The sequence below is a fragment of the Chelonia mydas genome, chromosome 7 (assembly GCF_015237465.2).
Source record: "Chelonia mydas isolate rCheMyd1 chromosome 7, rCheMyd1.pri.v2, whole genome shotgun sequence".
Classification (NCBI taxonomy): Eukaryota; Metazoa; Chordata; order Testudines; family Cheloniidae; genus Chelonia; species Chelonia mydas.
The window spans coordinates 55,986,307-56,004,371 of record NC_057853.1 but is presented as its reverse complement, the minus strand read 5'-3'; the positions used below and the strand labels follow the sequence as shown (position 1 = coordinate 56,004,371).

The window sequence follows — 18,065 nt, the reverse complement described above, 5'->3', positions numbered from 1 at the left end:
GCCTCATCTCTTATGCCACCTTTAAAAAGAAATGGAGAGAATATAAAATTGATAGCCTTGTGATGGAAACTAAGCCCTGGTCTACACTAGGACTTTAGGTCGAATTTAGCAGCGTTAAATCGATGTAAACCTGCACCGGTCCACACGATGAAGCCCTTTTTTTCGACTTAAAGGGCTCTTAAAATCGATTTCTGTACTCCACCCCTGACAAGTGGATTAGCGCTTAAATCGGCCTTGCCGGGTCGAATTTGGGCTACTGTGGACATAATTCGACGGTATTGGCCTCCGGGAGCTATCCCAGAGTGCTCCATTGTGACCACTCTGGACAGCACTCTCAACTCAGATGTACTGACCAGGTAGACAGGAAAAGAACCACGAACTTTTGAATCTCATTTCCTGTTTGGCCAGCGTGGCAAGCTGCAGGTGACCATGCAGAGCTCATCAGCAGAGGGGATCTGATCGCTGTATGGGGAGAGGAATCCGTGCTATCAGAACTCCGTTCCAGTTTTCGAAATGCCAAAACCTTTGTCAAAATCTCCCAGGGCATGAAGGACAGAGGCCATAACAGGGACCTGAAGCAGTGCCGCGTGAAACTTAAGGAGCTGAGGCAAGCCTACCAGAAAACCAGAGAGGTGAATGGCCGCTGCGGGTCAGAGCCCCAAACATGCCGCTTCTATGACGAGCTGCATGCCATTTTAGGGGGTTCAGCCACCACTACCCCAGCCGTGTTTGACTCCTTCAATGGAGATGGAGGCAACACGGAAGCAGGTTTTGGGGACAAAGAAGATGATGATGATGAGGAGGAGGTTGTAGATAGCTCACAGCAAGCAAGCGGAGAAACCGGTTTTCCCGACAGCCAGGAACTGCTTCTCACCCTGGACCTGGAGCCAGTACCCCCCGAACCAACCCAAGGCTGCCTCCTGGATCCGGCAGGTGGAGAAGGGATCTCCGGTGAGTGTACCTTTTAAAATACTATACATGGTTTAAAAGCAAGGATGTGAAAGGATTAATTTGCCCTGGCATTCGCGGCTCTCCTGGAGGTACTCCCAAAGCCTTTGCAAAAGGTTTCTGGGGAGGGCAGCCTTATTGCGTCCTCCATGGTAAGACACTTTACCACTCCAGGCCAGTAGCACGTACTCGGGAATCATTGTACAACAAAGCATTGCAGTGTATGTTTGCTGGCGTTCAAACAACATCCGTTCTTTATCTCTCTGTGTTTATCCCCAGGAGAGTGAGATATCATTCATGGTCACCTGGTTGAAATGGGGTGCTTTTCTTCCGGGGACACTCAGAGGTGCCCGTTCCTGCTGGGCTGTTTGCCTGTGGCTGGACAGAAATATTCCCCGCTCTTAGCCACGGGGAGGGGGGAGGATTGAGGGGGTAGCCACGTGGTGGGGGGAGGCAAAATGTGACCTTGTAACGAAAGCACATGTGCTATGTATGTAATGTTAACAGCAAGGTTTACCCTGAAAGAGTGTAGCCATTGTTTTATAAATTGTCTTTTTAAATACCGCTGTCCCTTTTTTTTTCTCCACCAGCTGCATGTGTTTCAATCATCACAGGATCTTCTCCTTCCCAGAGCCGAGTGAAGATTAGAAAGGAAAAAAAACCACACTCATGATAAAATGTTCTCTGAGCTCATGCTGTCCTCCCACACTGACAGAGCACAGACGAATGCATGGAGGCAAATAATGTCAGAGTGCTGGAAAGCACAAAATGACCGGGAGGAGAGGTGGCGGGCTGAAGAGAGTAGGTGGCGGGCTGAAGAGAGGGCTGAAGCTCAAATGTGGCGGCAGCGTGATGAGAGGAGGCAGGATTCAATGCTGAGGCTGCTGGAGGATCAAACCAATATGCTCCAGTGTATGGTTGAGCTGCAGCAAAGGCAGCTGGAGCACAGACCGCTGCTACAGCCCCTGTGTAACCAACCACCCTCCTCCCCAAGTTCCATAGCCTCCTCACCCAGATGCCCAAGAAAGCAGTGGGGGGGCCTCTGGCCAACCAGCCACTCCACCACAGAGGATTGCCCAAAAAACAGAAGGCTGGCATTCAATAAATTTTAAAGTTGTAAACTTTTAAAGTGCTGTGTGGCATTTTCCTTCCCTCCTCCACCACCCCTCCTGGGCTACCTTGGTAGTCATCCCCCTATTTGTGTGATGAATGAATAAAGAATGCATGAATGTGAAGCAACAATGACTTTATTGCCTCTGCAAGCGGTGATCGAAGGGAGGAGGGGAGGGTGGTTAGCTTACAGGGAAGTAGAGTGAACCAAGGGGTGGGGGGTTTTATCAAGGAGAAACAAACAGAACTTTCACACCGTAGCCTGTCCAGTCATGAAACTGGTTTTCAAAGCTTCTCTGATGCGCACCGCGCCCTCCTGTGCTCTTCTAACCGCCCTGGTGTCGGGCTGTGCGTAACCAGCGGCCAGGCGATTTGCCTCAACCTCCCACCCCGCCATAAACGTCTCCCTCTTACTCTCACAGATATTATGGAACGCACAGCAAGCAGTAATAACAGTGGGAATATTGGTTTAGCTGAGGTCTAACCGAGTCAGTAAACTGCGCCAGCGCGCCTTTAAACGTCCAAATGCACATTCTACCACCATTCTGCACTTGCTCAGCCTGTAGTTGAACAGCTCCTGACTACTGTCCAGGCTGCCTGTGTACTGCTTCATGAGCCATGGCATTAAGGGGTAGGCTGGGTCCCCAAGGATAACTATAGGCATTTCAACATCCCCAACGGTTATTTTCTGGTCTGGGAATAAAGTCCCTTCCTGCAGCTTTTGAAACAGACCAGAGTTCCTGAAGATGCGAGCGTCATGTACCTTTCCCGGCCATCCTACGTTGATGTTGCTGAAACGTCCCTTGTGATCCACCAGAGCTTGCGGCACTATTGAAAAGTACCCCTTGCGGTTTATGTACTCGCCGGCTTGGTGCTCCGGTGCCAAGATAGGGATATGGGTTCCGTCTTTGGCCCCACCACAGTTAGGGAATCGCATTGCAGCAAAACCATCCACTATGACCTGCACATTTCCCAGAGTCACTACCCTTGGTAGCAGCAGATCTTTGATTGCGTGGGCTACTTGCATCACAGCAGCCCCCACAGTAGATTTCCCCACTCCAAATTCATTCCCAACTGACCGGTAGCTGTCTGGTGTTGCAAGCTTCCACAGGGCTATCGCCACTCGCTTCTCAACTGTGAGGGCTGCTCTCATCTTGGTATTCATGCGCTTCAGGGCAGGGGAAAGCCAGTCACAAAGTTCCATGAAAGTGCCCCTACGCATGCGAAAGTTTCGCAGCCACTGGGAATTGTCCCAGACTTGCAACACTATGCGGTTCCACCAGTCTGTGCTTGTTTCCCGAGCCCAGAATCGGCGTTCCACCGCATGAACCTGCCCCATTAGCACCATGATGCCCTGCATTGGCAGGGCCCATGCTTTCAGAGAAATCTGTGTCCATGTCCTGATCACTCACGTGACCGCGCTGACGTCGCCTCCTCGCCCGGTATCGCTCTGCCAGGTTAAGGTGCTGCATATACTGCTGGATAATGCGTGTGGTGTTTAATGTGCTCCTAATTGCCAAAGTGAGCTGAGCGGCCTCCATGCTTGCCTTGGTATTGCGTCCGCACAGAAAAAAGGCTCGGAACGATTGTCTGCCATTGCTCTGACGGAGGGAGGGGCGACTGACGACATGGCTGACAGGGTTGGCTTACAGGGAATTAAAATCAACAAAGGGGGTGGCTTTACATCAAGGAGTATTTCAGGCAGGACTTCACGGAGGGTTCCAATAAGAAATGGTGCACCTAAGTAATTGTTCTTATTGGAACAAGCAGGTTGGTCTGGCCTCTGATTGATACGTGGCTAGATTTACCTCGCTGCACCTTCTCTGTGAGTGACTGCAGTGTGACCTAGAGGAATGAGTCCCCTAGACGGGGGGCGGGGAGGGGAAGCAAATGAGTACAAAACACATCTGGTCTATTTCTTGTTTTGATCCACTCCATCTATCTTTTACATCTTTGGCTGGCAGCAGACGGTGCAGAAGGACTGCAAGCCATCCACATCTCATGGCTGCTCGGCAGAAGATGGTACAATAGGACTGCTAGCCATCCTCATCTCTTGCCTGCCCGGCAGAAGATGGTACAATAGGACTGCTAGCAATCCGTATCGCCTGCTTGCTCACCATAAGATGGTTCAATAGGACTGACTGCAGGACTAAAGAGAATGACCTGGTCAAGTCACTTCTAATGTAGTCCCTGCACCCATGTCTGCCCAGGCGTCCCCACGTCGGCCAGGAGCACCTCGGACATGACGATGACGGCTACCAGTCCTATCGTACCGTCTGCTGCCACAAGGCAAGGGGTTGCTGCTGCTGTGGAGCAATGCAGTACCACGTCTGCCAGCACCCAGGAGACATACGGTGACGGTTATCTGAGCGGGCTCCATGCTTGCCGTGGTATGGCGTCTGCACAGGTAACTCAAGAAAAAAGGCGCGAAACGATTGTCTACTGCTGCTTTTACGGAGGGAGGCAGGGAAGGGGGGCCTGACGACATGTACCCAGAACCACCCGCGACAATGTTTTAGCCCCATCAGGCATTGGGATCTCAACCCAGAATTCCAATGGGCAGCGGAGACTGTTTGAACTGTAGGATAGCTACCCACAGTGCAACACTCCGGAAGTCGACGCTTGCCTCGGTACTGTGGAAGCACTCCGCCGAGTTAATGCACTTAGAGCATTTTCTGTGGGAACACATACACTCGAATATATAAAAAACATTTCTAAAAAACCAACTTCTATAAATTCGACCTAATTTCGTAGTGTAGACATACCCTAAGGCCTTGGATGTAGACTGTGCTTCTATCCTTTCTCCAGAGAAACTCAGAACCCTCATCAATCTAAGCTATGAAATCAACAAACTTCTGTCCCAAAAGGCTGAGTTTGCTTTATTCTGTTTGAAGCAAAACTACTTGGAATTTGGCAAGAGAGCTGGCAAGCTGTTGGCACACAGATTTAAGCATAAGGCTTTCAGAAATAAGATTGCTCCTGTTCACGATTGTAGCAATAAATTATATACAACACAGTCAGATATTAATAAACAGTTTCATCTAAATGATATTTAGCTGAAGAAGAAATCAGTGAAGAGGCCCTAGATAACTTTTTTTGGTAGACTGTCTTTGCCACAGTTCTCTGACTCTCAGAAGGAACTTTTAGATGCCTCTGCAAGGGGCCCTGTGGGGCTGCTCCTGGCCCTCCTCCAGGAAAAAGACCCTGGTGATGGCGGCTCCTGCCCCTCCCTCTGCCAGTTGCAGGCACACTTAGCACCTGTCTCAGGCAGCGGTGCTTTAGACTCCTCACACCTGTGTCTTAAGTTAGCCAGTGGGCCTGGGAGGGCAACAAGAGGAAAAGCCAAGATGGTGGCCGGCTCAGAGAGGGGCTGGCAGGGGAGGGGGTGTAACAGCAGTTTTCTCAGCTGTTAATTCTATTCCTCCAGCCTCAATCTGAATCCTGCATAGCAGCATGAAAGGCACTCACCATTGTATGTTCCAGCTGGCACCAAGCCTCTCAAGATACGTGCAGATGGAGGACGGTGAGTTCATGGAAGTTTGTAGAGCCTTAGAAGGTTTCACATGATGATTAATTTTTTGCTCTGTCAGTGAGTACACAAGGGGCAAACACAGATGATCAGCAAACAAAGGTTCAAAGGAGTTCATTCCTAGTTTGTCAATATCCAGTAACCCTTCCTGAGCCCTAGATAATCTTGTTGACCCAGAAGAATTGAGAACTGCAATTGGCTAATTGCTTGCACTTGCCATTGTACTTTTGCAGCATACAGTATATAAAAGATGGATTCTGAAATACAAAGTAACCCCCTGTTAGAACCCAGAATAATTGCTACACTCTGCAATGGAACCTCTGGGAGCAACAAGTGTTTTCCTGGTGATTTGTGTCTCTTGCCTTCTTTTCCTTTCAGTATGGAGAAAGGTGTCTGGAAGTGGGAAGCTGCCACCTGGCCCTCTTGCTTTTCCCATCATAGGGAACACGCTGCAGCTGAATATGAGGAACTTGCCCCAATCTATACATGAGGTAAGGGGGCTTTCTCCTTATCCAGGGCTTTGGCTCAGGTGGGTTTTAAGCAGAGACTGTGGAAAGAGAACTCTGAAATTTCTGGGGTTTGCACAGTGGCTCAACTCCTCATGTTTAAGGCTGAATATTTTTTCCACAGAAATATTTAATCTTGAATGCTAGATACAACCTGTTCCTGGCAATGTGTTATTTTTATGATAATGTGTCTTATTCACAGGTAAACCAGAATACACCCTCTCAGTTGTGCTGCAGCCTGTACAGATTATCCTGCAGTGGGGAGTGTGGTCTGGTGGGTTAAGCAGGGAAGCAGACAGCAGCCCTAGGTTCTGGTCCCAGCTCCGCAACTGATTACATGTGTGTGCCTGGGGAAACCACCAAAGTTCTTTGTATGTTTCCCTCTTGTAAAATTGATCTAATGATACTTGCCTTCTTCACAGGACAAGGGTAAGGCCTAGACTGTTGCTCTACTCTGTAAAGTTGACATATCCCTCCTGGGTGGAGATCCAGAAAGGACAGTGATTGTAAAAGGGCTCCTCTCCCCACACACATCCAGGGGTAAATTGCCTTATAGGAGGACTCAGGTCCAGCATTCTGGTGGACTCACCTTTCCTTGGCAGCTGCTCCAGAGAGAGGGTGAGACTGACTCTATATCCTAGTGGTTAGGCCTAGGTCGCTCACCCAGGATATGGGAGACCCAAGTTCCTTTCCCAATGACTATTCACTTATTGATATGCAATGGAACAGCTTCAACAGGAAAGATGGAGAGAGTCCTGCTCCAGAATGACCCACAGCATGGTGGTTTAGGGCACTCTCCAAAGAGAGGGGAGACCTGGATTCAGATCCCTTCTTCACATCAGGTATGGGGGGGAATTAAACCCGGCTCTCCCACATCCCAGGTGAGTAGCATTCCCACTAAACTAAAAGTGATTGGGGCGGGAGGGGAGGGAGGCACCTCCTCCTCCTCTTCTGGTGCATGTTGTATGGATCTAATCTGTTAGGTGAGCTTTAAGAGCAGATGAGCGAGGGAGGGCAACACTGCATTTGAGGATCCAGACAGGGCTCGGGCGTGTGTTAGGCGCTGGCCATAAGGAGTGAGGTAGCCGTGTGCATGCCCAGCCACAGATTTTATAAGTGCCTCCGGGAATTCAAAGGTGGAAACTTAGGCACTGAGGGAGTTGAGGTGCCTAGAGGGTTAGCTGGTGGTTTTCAGGATCTACATTTTCCATTTAGGTACCTATTATCCCTTTTTGAGTGTAATCCTTGGTGGCAGGAGAGCTCTTTCACCAGTTTGTAATTTGATCCACTCTCATTCTTAAGTGGATTTAGTAAAAACGTATTGGTCCTTTGTGTTAATCTTTTACAGCTCAGTGCAAAGTACGGCCCGGTTTTCACAATATGCTTAGGCTCACAGCGGGTTGTGGTGCTGTATGGACAGGAGGCTGTGAAGGAAGCTCTGATTGATCAAGGGGATGAGTTCAGTGGAAGAGGAAAACTGGCACTGGCTGACAAGCTTGCCAAAGGAGCAGGTATATTGCTAACAACTTCAGCATGTAGCGCTGATGTTCTCTGTATGTGGAGAAAACGACTGAGAAGACCGTTGGTGTTTCATTTAGTCCTGCTCTTTGAGGGATACTCACTATAGCCACTTATTCATGTCCAGTGTATTTCTTATTTTTACATGGTACCAGTATTATGTACTTTGCTCTAATTACTGTGACAGTTTACACTGTGTTAGAGAACAAAATACAGCCATTGCGCGTGGCAATCAATGGAATTATTTTTCTTGTTCATAATTGCTATAAACAGCAATGAGATTAACGTGTGGGATTTTGAGTTACATACAGAAAAAATGTAATCCAGGGTCTCCAGTACAACACAAATACAATAATGTTTGCCTTGACGTTGAACCTTTCAATGACCCATGTTTCCCTAGGTTAGAAATTTAGCAAATTGAGTCTGCCCCCACCCTTCTTTCCTATTCTCCTCCCTTTTCCAGGCATTATATTCAGCAATGGGGAGCGGTGGAAGCTGCTTCGCCGATTTGCCCTCACCACGCTCAGAAACTTTGGGATGGGGAAGAAAAGCATTGAGGAACGGATCCAGGAGGAAGCCTGTTTTCTGGTGGAAAGGCTCAGAAACACACACGGTGGGGAATTGCTGCTTGTAATTCGGAAACTGAGGAGTCAGCTAAAGATTCTTGTCTTCCTTTATTTTGTGATCTTAACTTTGGTTCAAACACCTTATAACTCAAGCCATTTGCTGCACATATAACAACCTGTGTTTAATATAAAGGAAAAATATGTGAGAAAAGTTCCCGAGATGACCTTTCCTGGCTGTTATTTCCCATGTTTTCGACCCTCTGATCTGTGGCCAACGGGCAAATGGAAAATGTTTGTCCAGAGCAGGCAGAAGCTAACACAGTGAACCATGTTAGAATGGATTAGTTTATCTTCCGTGTGTTGGGCTAATAAGACACTCAGGCCTACAGCTTGCTTATTCTGATTTTCTTCTCTGCTAGATGTCTGATACGAGTCTGACTCCTACATTGCATGGGGATGGTCTCCCGAGGAAAGTTTGAAATCACTGTGTAAATTTACAGTGCTTCCTAAGAGATGATGATGCTTTTATTATTTATTTATTTATGTTCTGTTAGTTTCTAGAGGTCCCAGCCAAGGCAGCTCCTTTGCCTATGGGTTGTGCTAACAAACAGTTTGAGACCGGCCCTGCCCCAAGCAACATACATATTAAATACACATGACGAAGAAAAAGTGGAGAAAGGAAGAATTATTTTCTCTCTTTTAGAGATGGGGAACTGAAACACAGAGAGATTAAGTGACTTGCTCGAGGTCACACCTGGAAGTTTGTGGCAGAGCTGGGAATTGTATCCAGATTTCCTGAGACCCAGGCCACTGCCTTAACCACAAGACCATCCCACCTCTTGCAATGTACAGTACACCATTAAGGGCTAAAATGAAGTTGACTGTCCATCTTGGTGAATTATGTGTATGAGAGGAGAATGCACGGAGAACCTTCCCCACCCGTGATTCAGAAACAAGGGAGAGCCACTTTACTGCTCTTGCCTCGTGTGTATCCTGAGACAAGGGCAGCTGCTCCTGTAGATAAAAGAAATCTGCCTGGGTGAGGGCCAGGAGCAGGAGTCTGCTGTGAGGCGAGAACACACTCCATGGAGAAAATGCTGCTTCTGGATGTTCTCGCTGTGCAATGTGGTCTCAGGTCAGAGGGGTGAAGTCTTGTAGACAATTCCCTTGAATACTGCATAGCTTAGCTTCAGTTAATTGGCGAAGTATTGTCTTCCCACAGAAACTAGTATCCAACTGGGATACTAAAATCTTAGAGAGTCTCACCGAAGCAGGAAGGGAGTTGACTGAGATGGAGGTAACTGGGCTGAATGGAACTTACCGAAGCTTGCAAGGAGAGATTGTTTCGGTAAAAGGAATGTGTGTAGAAGCCTTTATTGTTTCTTGTTTTTGCTCTGTGTGCTGCATACTTTTGAGTGGATAAATAACACTTTGTTTTGGAGATTGGTTTTTTTTGAATTGCTTTGATCACCCGCTGGTCACAGGTCCCTGGAGGGAAAGGGCTCACAGGTGCCCAGCACAGAGCAGCCTGTCATGCTAATATAGTTGGGAAGTAGTGAGTCTGCTGCTCAGCTATCCAGTCCAAGGGTGGTTACACTGCGGGGTTCCTCCCATTCAGAGCATGGCAGGAACTCAGCCTGTCACCTGAGGTGGGGTCTGGAGAGGGACTGAGGGGGGTCTAAAGCCCAGCTCACCCTGGAACTGTGACACCAGAACTCACCCTCCCCAATGAATATTCGGGACTGCACTCTCGGCCTGGGGCCAGGACATCCAGAACTTCCCAATAACATCAATGGATGTGATGCTGTAGGTGAAAATACTGAATTAAAAATTGGACTCTGGCTTGGTTTTGTTGCAGAGCGACCCTTTGACCCCACCATCCCTCTCACCCATGCTGTCTCCAACATCATCTGCTCCGTTGTCTTTGGGAACCGGTTTGACTATGAAGATCAGAAGTTTCTGGCATTTATTAATCTCACAGAGGAAAACAATGAACTCTTCCGCTCTTTCCTGGGACAGGTGTGTTCAGTGGTTTTTTCCACTCTTCTCCTTTGTAATGGGGGAAGGGATAGATCTTTCTTTCTTTCACTGTTACTTTTCCTTAAATAATTATTTCGTTCCCATAATGTTCCTGTTCTCCTCATAAGACTTGCAGCTATTACCAATCCCAGCCTCAAACTTGTTTCTAAGGATTATTTAAATTCCCACACAAACCACTTTATTTGCTCAGAATTACGTTGGCTCAAGGACATTCCCTTTCAACACTATTGGTAAAAATCAAGAAAACTGCCAATTAAAACATTAGCATCCAAATCATTGCAATTCACATGCCTTAGTATATTCACAATGGGATATATGAATGTGGTCACATTCCTCACCTGCAAAGCAAACTCCTTTTCGTTTCTAGTACACAGCCACCCACACATCCCATTGCTGAAAATCTCACCAAATGCACAACAGTCGAACTCAGTCAAAATCAATGGAGTTCCAGCAGCAGAGAATTTGGCCCCTTGATTCCAACCTGAGGAAGACTAAGATATCTTTTATGTTTTATTTCTGCCTATGAAAATCTGAGCTAGGTGTGGGAACCTGAGTGTGATTTTCAAGAACAGCACGTTTGTATTGGTGATGCTTTTGTGTTGGAAATAATGGAGTTTATTGTAGCGAATAGAACTGAGTGTCACTGCAGTTTCTGTGAGGAATATGTGTGTATTGAGTAGAATGAGTTAGTGAAGCATGAGACGTTCTTTCGAATGCATTTGCACAGGAACGTGCCACAAAAGTATCGTATTGTGCTGCTGTAACTGAGTCAATTGGGTCAATTGATTATTTGGTGTGTCCAGATAAACCACGATGTGCTTTTCCTTCCATCCTTCTAGCTGTACAATTTTTTCCCAACTCTCATGGATTATATACCTGGGCCTCATCACAAGTTAATTAAAAATTCGGAGAAATTTAAAAGCTTTGTTCTGGAGAGAGTGAAGATGCACAAAGAGTCTCTGGATCTCAGCTGCCCTCGAGACTTCATCGATGCTTTCCTCATCAAAATGGAACAGGTATGTGAGGGCAGCCGCCCTTCCCCTTTGCTGTGGAGTGGGTTATACATATCGTGGGTATTTATCACTCTGTACAAGACCCAAAGGCAGACCTGGTCTCTGCCCCTGGGATTTACATTCTAAAAGGCAAGCCCTGCTCACCTCATTTGTGTGAGTAGTGCCGGTGATGCCAGTGGGACTACACCAGTGAGGAAGACAAATCTAAGGGTATGTGCACACTGCAATGAAAGACCCACAGCACAGCCACGGCTGGCTCAGGTCAGCTGACTTGGGCTTGAAGGGCTCGGTCTGCAGGGTTATAATATTGCAGTGTAGATGTTGGTACTTAGACTGTAGCCCAGGTTCTGAGACTCTTCCCTCTTCCTGGGCCTCAGACCCAGGGCTACAGCCCAAGTCCGTATGTCTACACTGCAATATTATAGCCCCTCAACCCGATCCCCACGAGCCCGAGTCAGCTGACCCAGGCCAGCCGTGGGTTTTTTATTGCAGTATAGACATCTTAAAAGGAGAGAGCACCCAAAGTAGGTATCAAAAGCACTTGGAAACAGATAGATTGGTTCTGTTTGTAATTTAGCCATTGAAAGAGGTTTTATTAAGTGGGTGGACAGAGGCACTTTTACTGCTCTGTGTTAGCCTCAGTGGGATTAGCAGGAGAAACCAGTTTCAAAAGGCTGCCTATGCCCACACCTACAGACCTAACCTACCATCTGCTTCTTTGGAAACCCCTCCTGCTAAACTCATGTAATATTTTGCAATGACAGCCTATTACAAGTTCTATCAGTGCACTCCTCATTCACCAGGTAGCCAGGCATTTGTGTTTTCATGGGTTTTTGCTTCCTTTGGAGCATCAGACTCAATCCATCTGGCTCCAAGATTAAAAACTGGTTAGAAACATTTGGTTTCCTTTCTAATTCAAGGTTATCAAGGCCATTCGTGCTGCCCAGGCAAACAAAATAGGAAAGCAATGGAATCAACAACAAGAAATTCAATTTTAACCGTTAGAAATACAGATGAAAACTAACCTAGTTACTGTAATGCTCCAGTTCTCTTTTACAAAAGACCACCTATTTCCACAGCAATGGCCTAAATCACCCGCGAAGTGCTACTGCAATCTCCAGGGCTGTGGTCCATTTTCTGTAAGGATTTTTATAAAGATGCCGAGTGGGTCACAGAGCAGGTAGAAGATGAGAGGGTTTGGGCCTGTATGAATAGATCCCACACTTACAGTCAATGATCCAACAACTATAACAAGTCTCTCTACAGGAGCAACAGAACGGCCAGTCAGAATTTAACACTGAAAACTTGGTGAGAAGCACAGTGGATTTATTCCTTGCTGGAACAGGGACATCCAGCACCACCCTGAGACATGGACTCCTGATTCTTCTGAAATACCCAGATATAGAAGGTACCCCACAGACACACACACAATTTTAAGTTTTGGAGAGGTGAGGGGATTGCATGGCTCAAGGAATCTGTAATGGGGTACAGATCCCTGTCCCTTAAGTCACTAGATCAAATCTGGCTTGGGCTGGAAGTGAGCCATGTCACCACTGTGTGCAGGCTGATTTGTGAGAGAGGTGTTTGGGGATGGGTGTTTTAGTTCAGTTTGTGTGGACAGGTGTCTGCATTTGAAAAGCACCATCACAACTGCCATTACTCGGCCTCCTTATGGGCAGTCTCAGCAGAGGGCCTTCAGACTGAGTAGGCCCTTGTGACTGGATTCCTTTCTCACCTCGCGGTTCACATTAAGGCTCACAAGCCAGGGGAAAGTGTATGTGTTTGTGTGGGGGAAGCCTGCGCTGCCATTGGCCAGATGGTGCCTGGTCTGTGGGTAACAGGTACCTTTGCATTCTCGGGCTGTCAGACTGGCACCCTCCCCTCGAATTAAGGCAAAGCCATTTCGTTTTAGGATTTAATCATCTTGTAGGTGTCAGGATTCAGTAAGGGCTTAAATCAAAACTCTGTCAGTGCAAGAGATTTATCAAAACCCAGTTAATATACAGCGCTAATTCCCACCTCATCAGCTTCCTCCATGCTCATGTGGATGATTGACTTTGGTGTGGGAAAATTTTAGGCCTCAATCTCTTGTGTAACAGTTAGTTATGTGCTCTGGTGATAACATCATACTGTGCTCTTTTATAACATAACCAGGCATGAGCCATATCACTGCCCTAATAATTACATTATAGACATTTTGTCCTAGATACCACGTACAATAGTTTCAATAACCCAAAACTAACTGTTACATGTTGGGAATATAACAAGTTATAAAAATATATCTGCTGAGACGTGTATATTTCTGACTGTGTGACAGAATGGGGGCAAAATTATGGGAATCCTGTTCTTTAGCTTTATTGTTAACCTTGTTCATTTGATGACAGTGAAAGTTCATGAAGAGATTGACCGTGTGATTGGCCGAAGCCGAAGCCCCTGCATGGCGGACCGAAGCCAGATGCCCTACACAGATGCTGTGATACATGAGATGCAGAGATTCATTAACCTTCTCCCGATGGGTGTCCCACATGCAGTGACCAGAGACACGCATTTCAGACAATATGTTATCCCCAAGGTTAGTTCTCAACATTTCTCTGAAAAATCCAGTTCTACGTTTTCCTTTTTTCAGTTTTGAATTATTCACAATAGAAATGTTTGCCCTGGTTTGAGCATGACAGGTGTTTTTCACAGTTACCAACAACGTTCCAGTTATTATTGCATGAAGAAGAACAGAACCCTGCATTCTGCAGACTCAGCTCTCCTTCCAGAAGACAGGCATAGAGCCTCATTCAAGCTTTTAGATATGGAATAGATATCAAACAAGTGTGCAATAGTTTCCCTCTTTTTGGGAGTCTCTTTGGGGAGTTCAATTTCTGAGCTGATTCCATCTCCACCAAGCTTTAGACATTCTGAGGTGTTAATATGCACCACAACTCGCAGTGATCATGTCTTAGGTTGCTAACTGAGTTTCACTTTGAGTTGTATAGGGCTTTTTAGCATTGTTATCTTGGTGTGTGTTAGTTATGGGGAAATTATTGGTGTGATGACTAAACTATAAAGACCAAGGAAACTCAAAAGCTTTCAAATAGCAGCTGAGAGATGTACCTAACACTTCTGGATCTTAGCCAGACTTTCCCAAACCTGTTTGATGTAGAAACCAGGGTGGTAACCTAATGGGAGCAGCTTTTCTCATGAAATTCCAGGATCTAGTTGTTCCAGGTGGGCTGCAGTTTGGTGGGGTTACCTTTTGTCATGGAATCTGAGTATTTCTAGTTCTGGTTGAAGGCATGAATTTCCCGGGGATGCAAGGAAATGAAGGAAAGAAAAATGTGTCCCACTACCCAGCTCAGTGAATTCTGTGGGCTTTTCACTTTGAACAGTATCCACTTAAACTTTCTTTATCTGTGTTTACTAAATCAGGGCACTACTATATTCCCTGCTCTGCAATCAGTCCTAGGTGACAGCAGGGAATTTCCAAAGCCAGAGCAATTTAACCCGGGACATTTCTTGGATGAAAATGGTGCCTTTAAGAAGAGTGACTTCTTCATGCCTTTTTCTGCAGGTAAAAAAAGCCATGTTTATTTCAGATCCCAGACCATTCTCTCTTAGCTTTGTCTTGAGTATATAAAGAGTTCTCAGACTGTAGTCTGCAGAGCATTTTTGGGCCAGCCATGAAGCAGAGCCTCTCACAACAGCGAAGTATCTGTTGGTCTCCATTCTGTTTTTTAACTAATTGAACATGCACTACTCTCCACTCTGCCTGGCAACTTCACATCTTCCTTTGTCTGTCTGTGTCAGCTCGCGGTGGACGTATTGTGATTGAATGTGCCTGCAAAAAATTGAAGGGAGTAACATGCAACAGGGCAGAAGCCGTCTGCATAGTCACTGGGAGAGAGATCAGTAGGGGCTGCTTAACTTCTCAACTTTACTCCAATCACTGAAGATCCCGTCACTCTGTTAAAAAACCCTGTTTGCTGTTCTCCATCCTACTACTCAGTATGCCTGCACCTCGCTACCTGTTAATTCCACCTTCCACTCAAGAACCACTGTGTCATTCCCCCCTTAAACATATTAACTGACTTGGGACCTGCATTAACTCTTCCTCAAACCCCATTATCTCCCCACCTGTCTCCACATATTTGTATTTAAAGAGCTACTTACTCTGTGGAACTCAGCCTTTGAAATGATCTGTGAGTGGCTTCTTAAGACCGCAAATGCTTTCATACCTTCCTGAACTCTGAAAGACGGTCATTATCCTCCATGTCATTACCCGGAATCACTCTGTGCATCTAATTTTAATCTGGAGGTTTACTTCCATTGTAACAGTATTTAACATATGTTGCAAAGAAAGATCTCCTGCATCTCCTCAATATTCCTTTTTCATTGCAGGGAAACGGATTTGTGTGGGAGAGGGTCTGGCTCGGATGGAGATATTTTTGATACTGACAATGATTTTGCAGAATTTTACCTTGAAATCTCTCGTTGACCCCAAGGACATTGATATAGCTTCACTACCAAGTTTAGTGTTAAATGCACCAAAACCATACCAGCTCTGTGTTTTGCCTCGATAAAGATCATGAAAAGTCACCTCAATGTCCTACACCAGTAGTGAATTTGATTGTCTATGATCCCGGACTCATTACTACAGTGACAGAAATGAACTCATTGTCTTGAAACAGACAGATAAGTAACCTGGCTTTTTAAGTAACTGTGATTTAACAAAATTAAATGCAATACCCCAAAAAAATTAAATTATTGACTCCAAAGGCATGTACAATAACCCAACAGTGTTCTTAGCCTGGCTCAGGTGCGAATCTGTTCCTCACATAAGCTGGGTATGTTTTCAGTTCATTTGTGGTGCAGTTGACAACAATTGAAACTACTTTTGACAGCCATAAATGCTGCTTTATTTACAAGGGGCTAGTATGTTTCCAGCTCTTGAGGTCTGATCAGCCAATCAGAGTAAATTGTGGTGATGTAATGCTTATGATTGGACAACCTGCTTTGATGCGGGGAGTTTCTGTGGCACTGGACTGAACTAGAGTTCCCCCTCCCCTGCTCATTCATGTAATTTCAATTTAGCTCAGTGGAATTAAACTTTCACTTAATAAAGATTCTTCTTATTTCTCCAATTCACCTCCATGCTCCTATATATTTATTTAATTAACATATTTATTGCAGCTATCCAACACATTGCAGGTCAGGGACTTAGCTGGGTTGATGGTGCCTAGGGCAAGAGAAGTTGTGCAACTGTCTATCTTGAGCCGGTTGATCAGACACCCTATGCTTAGGGACCCTTACCCCTATGGGCGTCACATATACATCACCCTTAGGATACAAAGTTAGAACCTCACGATCTGTGTGTTTCCTTCTCCTCTCCCTTCCTTTCTCCTTCCAGCTCTCAGTATCAAATCATGTACTCTGTACCTCCAGGGACCCTCTCCCCGTCTTCATTCACCAAGGGCCTTCTCTGCTCCAGCAAATCCCTCCTCAAAAACCAACCCCCCTTTCCTCTCCTTTGCCTCATCAGTCATCCTCCGACTCCTAGTAGCTGCCAGGTTTGTGTAGCTCCTTGTGTGACATTTCACACTGGTGATGTGAAATCCCCCAAATAGTTGCAGCAGTTGTTGGGAGGCAGGCATGGATCCTTCTTTCCTTAAAATCTACGATTCTGTCCATTCCCCATACTTTGTCTGATTTCTACTATTGGTGAGATCTTGGGGTCTTCTTACTCTCCAGGGGTTTGCCAGTTCTCAGAAGGAAAGGTGTGCAATTGTATATAATTAGCAAGTTAAAAAAAAAAAGTGAATTCAACCCAAGCCCAGTAGAATATCCATATTATAACATACAGTATTATACCATTGTTGTATAATCTTAATTTAATCTTTTTACAGACCATTCTCATTTGAATGTTATAAACATTCTAATATCTTTAACTCTGTAATCAAGCAGACTTCACGAGAGGTGAAATGGGTCCCCTGCTCTAGCATTTGCAACTTTGTTTATTATATACCATGAACTATAACATTAAATTAACTGTAACTAAAGATGGACAGGAAAGTGAATTTCACTTTTGTGAAAAATTTCAAGGTTTGGGGAAAATCCATAGAAATTAAATTACACAATCTTTCGTTTTGCAAACACCAAAATATTCCTGCAATGGAAACATTTTAGTATTTCTGATGTGAAATATGCTCCCCTGGCTTGTGGGCTGCTCAGAAGCTGGAGAGTCAGGGACTTTGAGAGCCTGGTTTCCATGGAGCCGTGACCCTAGGAGCCATCCAAGTGGACTGAAAGGAGCTGGAAACCCTGCCTGCCAAGCTCCTTGCCAGGTGGGCTGCTGAGGAGCCGGGGGTACTGGGAGCCCAGGCTACTAAGGGGTCTGGGAGCCCAGGAGCCCTGGCAGGTTGCCAGGCACAGAACCTGGAGTTGGAACAGAAGACTGCCTGAGATGGCGTAGGGACAGCTTGTCTGGGGGGATTTTGTCACGCTGGAAGAGGAGGATGATATAGAGACTTATTTGGAGGGCCAAGTCACGAAGAGGGAGCACCCTGAGTCAGAGAGATGGGAGGCATGGGGGGTGGAATCCAGAGAGTGGGCAACTGACAGAAGGCAGTGCCAGACAGGGTGAGAGCTAATTCCAGGGCTTAATTTGTAATGAAAGAGGTGCCAGGGTTCAAGCAATTTTTTTACTTCCATAACTGACTCAGCAAGCCCAAAGGTGCCAGGGCTATGAACTGCCAAGCCTAGACCTATTGGGGCTCAGCCCTCGCAAGCCCTGGCACAAAGTAAGGACTGGCTAATTCCCACACAGAGCCAAAAGGAGTTGCACTTCAGT

At 46.2% G+C, this 18,065-nt stretch overlaps 1 protein-coding gene across 1 annotated transcript; it reads left to right on the top strand.

The window, feature by feature from the left end:
• The first annotated feature begins 5,898 nt into the window (after positions 1-5,898).
• LOC119566828 (cytochrome P450 2H2-like) lies at positions 5,899-16,299 on the top strand. Its single transcript, XM_037905099.2, has 9 exons — positions 5,899-6,078; positions 7,442-7,604; positions 8,075-8,224; positions 10,036-10,196; positions 11,057-11,233; positions 12,497-12,638; positions 13,615-13,802; positions 14,648-14,789; positions 15,617-16,299. Exons 1-9 carry the CDS (start codon positions 5,899-5,901, stop codon positions 15,796-15,798), a joined length of 1,485 nt encoding a protein of 494 aa, XP_037761027.1. The 3' UTR covers positions 15,799-16,299.
• Positions 16,300-18,065: the final 1,766 nt, after the last annotated feature.